General features: G+C 35.4%; 1 protein-coding gene across 1 annotated transcript; it reads right to left on the bottom strand.

The window, feature by feature from the left end:
* Window positions 1-2720: 2720 nt before the first annotated feature.
* On the bottom strand, window positions 2721-4122 carry LOC130715945 (uncharacterized). Its single transcript, XM_057566107.1, is given in 3 exon segments — window positions 2721-3051; window positions 3152-3316; window positions 3318-4122. Coding segments are annotated over 3 exon segments (825 nt in total). The 5' UTR covers window positions 3948-4122; the 3' UTR covers window positions 2721-3021.

Raw genomic sequence — 4122 nt, 5'->3', positions numbered from 1 at the left:
GAAGGTGAGAAGGACCCGCTTCATTTCAAATTCAACTTTCGTTAATTGTAGTTGTGCCCTTTAATTATTCGCTAATGTTAATATCACCCCAACCCGTTTGAATTTCAAACGTTTTGGATAATCATTTCATTGTCACCTTGTGATTTGTTGTATTTTACAAGTAATTGTATTGTGGTTAAAGTAATTGTGTCCTAAATAAGTTTTTATGATATTATTAGGGGCAAAAGCATAACTATTATATTTGCAGAGGAATAATTGTTTGTTAACAATTCAAATCCACCTCCACCTTAATGATATATGAAGGGAGAAGAGATGAATGAGTGATATGATATGTGATGTAATAAGAAATGTAGATAAATAGAAAGAGAAAAGAGTGAAAATGAGAGATGTAAGAAAAACTGGAGTATGAAAGATCATTTCTGATTTTAGCGATTAAAGCAAATAAAATAAGTTTTTGTAAAAGAAAATGAAACTCTAAATCATATGGAAATTAAAATATGCAATGGGTGGGAATTTCATTCGAATTATGTTATTATTTGTGTATGTTATTTTTACCGAAAGAAGTGGCCTACCAAACCAAAAAACAATTATAGGTTATGAGCGTCAATTTGAATTTGTAACATGACATGCTAGCCTTTGGTGCTTTTCTAAAGATAGACTTTGATTAGTTTGCAAGAAAATTATTATCTTTAAAACGTAAATAAAAGAGAAATGTAAATAGTGGTTTACTTTGCCAAGAAAATTATAACCTTTTAGTAAGGCAATCACCACTTTATTCACTTATGTGTCACTTTAAGTGTATGTTTGATTCTATGTTTGAATTTATACTAAACCTTAAAATCAGGTAAGATTAAAAGCTAAGCTTCACTGTTAGCATGTTTTGGAGTGTACCCAACATACATTTAAACATGCATTATCAAACATTTGAATAATCATTTTTTTATTTTGGAGTACAACAAATAATCACCATTTTTATCAAACATTTAAATCATTATTTCCTTTAATTAAAAGTTCGTAAGATTAAGACATAAGTCAAGTTAATTTTCCGATGTATCGAAAAAAACGAAACAAGTCCAGTCAAACAACACTTTTAAATTACGAGAATCAAACCCTAGATAAAGCACTAAAACACAATATTACAGAGATACATTAATGCAAAATATAGTATGATCCACTCATACCAAACTCAAACAGAAAAGTAAGAAAAACAAAACATGATCATCAATGGTGCGACATTGAAATTTAATTGATGAATCTTCTTTTTCAACTGCACTCTGCTACAACTAATTCCTTTGATGGGTCATATTGTAAATGACGTAATTTTGGTTGTCATCACACTAAATCGAGGGTCCAAACACAAAGTTTTCCCATCATCCACATCCAATCGGAAGTCAGCGATCCATTAACCAAGGAATGAGTGTGACTCTCGAAGCCTCTACTACAGTACACAAATGTACCCTCGCCAATTTGATCAAGCGACATGCTAGGAAATCCAACTGCTCCCATTGTGAACCATACTTAGTATTCATCACAACCCATCAGACCTCAAAGTCCTCAAAAATAGCTTTTATAGAAGACGGGACTCATAAATGCACACACTATTTGCCCTATCTTATTCCACTTACCAACTCCTTAGTTCTTAGATGGATGTTGGAAGTATTTCACGTGTATCCCCTTTGACGCGACTCTTCAACAAAGCAATGGACATACTAGAGACATACCAAACATTTTAAAGCATGTCGTTCTCCCCTCTCAATCAACACTCGTTAAGTGATTTGATCAGATTTATCAAATTATTATTGACACCCAAATTCTAGCTTTTACGATGAGAAAAATTGGAATATAAGAGAGGAGGGGGAATGACAAAAATATGAAGATAAAGTGGAAGAAATTTGAATATAAAAGAACGTGGTGTGAATTCTACAAAAGTTGACGACAATATAAACTTGTTTTATAGAAAATTGATTTTACATATCTCAAAATTACATTTCACTTAGTCATGCTATATATTTTTTAGAGTTTTGATTCATAGATCACTAAACAATATTGATACTCTCAAACACCTATATTTTTCTCTTTATCTCTATTTTCATCTGGGGTGGGCTTCGTTGAGCTAAGGGTAGAATTATGTGTTGGAGATGAAGGTTCAGGGTTCGAACCTTGAAGATGAGCTTATTTGTAATTACTAACAACTAACCACTAACATTTCTCTATAAAAAAAATATATATCACATCTCACTTTAGATATTTAGACCCAAAAAGTGTTCACCTCATTTTCTTTCTTTTTTATTCTTCCTTTCATTTCTTTTGGCCTCTATTAAAGCCATATAATCATTTAGGACTCTCCAAACTCAATGCTGGGATGATTGTTCTTCCGACTCAATATGAGGACTGAGGATAAGGATTATTCAAACCTCAATATAAACAAGGGTTTAAAAGGGCACATTGCTGTTTTGAAAGGGAAAAAAAATCGATGGATAATTAAAGGGTTGCTATGTACATTGTACACATTCACTTTCTATTCATATATTTTTCTTCCAATTATAACACTCTATTTCCATTTTATTGCAGTGTCAACAAAACTTGTTTCATTAGGGTTATATCATGTTCTACTAATATGCAAAACTAATATTATTTTTTTGTCAAAGCTAACATGCAGTTGAAGTGGAGCACCATAAAAGACATGGAGCACAAAAAAATGTAGTTGAAGCAGTAAGAAGTAAGAAGATTTGCCCATTTGTCATGCCCATTGTGAGTATGTAAAATAATGATCACAAAGTGTCTTTTCTCCTTTGGCAAGCCATTTTTGCATTACTAGAGTAGACAAGAACTTCTAACTCCTAAATCTCAAAGAAGCATATCACAAATGTCAAATACACAACTACACAAACCCTCTCTACCCACTACCAGAAAGAGTGGAACTCAATTAAACTTGAAAACTCTCAAAGGAGAGCCTCATTATAGTGTGAAGAAAAACCGCTAGATGCAGAACAAATAGGTAATTTCTCCAAGGAGCATTGCTCAGCTCTCCTGATATTCCACTTCCAATACCTGAGCCACAAAACACAAACACCCAAGTTCAAAAACTAGCACACCAACCATTTAATTAAAATCACAAGAGGAGATTAAAACATGAGACAGAGTTTCTCACCACATTCCCTTGTTGCATTGCTGAAACCTGAGCAAAGGCATAGCAACCCTTCTGTATCAGTATCAAACCCACAAGTCCCACCAGATTTCCTGCAATTCCCACACCCAGTTTCCGGCACACTGAAAGAAAGCTTAATCCCATAAACCCAATCCAAAGGCCCAACACCCTTCAAACCATCACTGTTAAACACACTGGTATAGTGTGTACAGTCCAAAATGTTCATGCTCATGAACTTCACCGTGTTGTAGCTCGTGAAACAGCACGGTGGTGAACTATTTGTCAGCAAATGGAAGACTCTGAAAGCGTTGCATGACCCGTAAAGCTCGTCGCAGGTGTGGCCGGCGAAGTCGAAGCAGAGGTACTTGTAATGGTTGAGAACAGGGGAGTCTATGGAACAATTTAGCAGGACGAAGACTGTGTCCTGTGATGGAGGGATGATGGCGGATTGGATGTCAGTCATGAGGAAATCATGGTGGGGTTGGAGAATGGAGCAGGTGGACATTGATGGGTCGTAGATTACCATGGAGGATTTTTCGTAGTTGATGGATTGAACTTTGTAGGATCCTGAAGGTGTTTCGAAAAATAGCTCAGTGGTGTTACAGTTTAGCATGTGTCTGAACTGGGGTGCTCCACACCCATCTTCTAGGCCAAATGGGTAGTTTATGGGAATGGTTCCACATGAGTTTTTGCATGGGGAGAGTGTGAGAGTGGGAATGGCTTGTAGAAGTAATGTTAGTGTAATGACAAGTTTGAAAATGGTGAATGGTGGTAGCAGGGGAAGCTGCATCTGCAACATGCTCACAAACTAGAACTAGCAGGGAAAGCAAACTACAGAGTGGAATTTTGGAGCAAGGTAAAAAGGGAGTGTCATTTTCTTAATACAGGTGTTCTGCAATTCGAGTACGAAACATTCACGTCATGGTAGAGTTAACTCGTTTAGTAAGATTTTTTTTCTATCTATAAAACTCAAA

This window comes from Lotus japonicus, chromosome 4, assembly GCF_012489685.1.
Source record: "Lotus japonicus ecotype B-129 chromosome 4, LjGifu_v1.2".
In the NCBI taxonomy this organism is placed as follows: domain Eukaryota; kingdom Viridiplantae; phylum Streptophyta; class Magnoliopsida; order Fabales; family Fabaceae; genus Lotus; species Lotus japonicus.
This window is presented reverse-complemented; position numbering and strand designations above follow the sequence as displayed.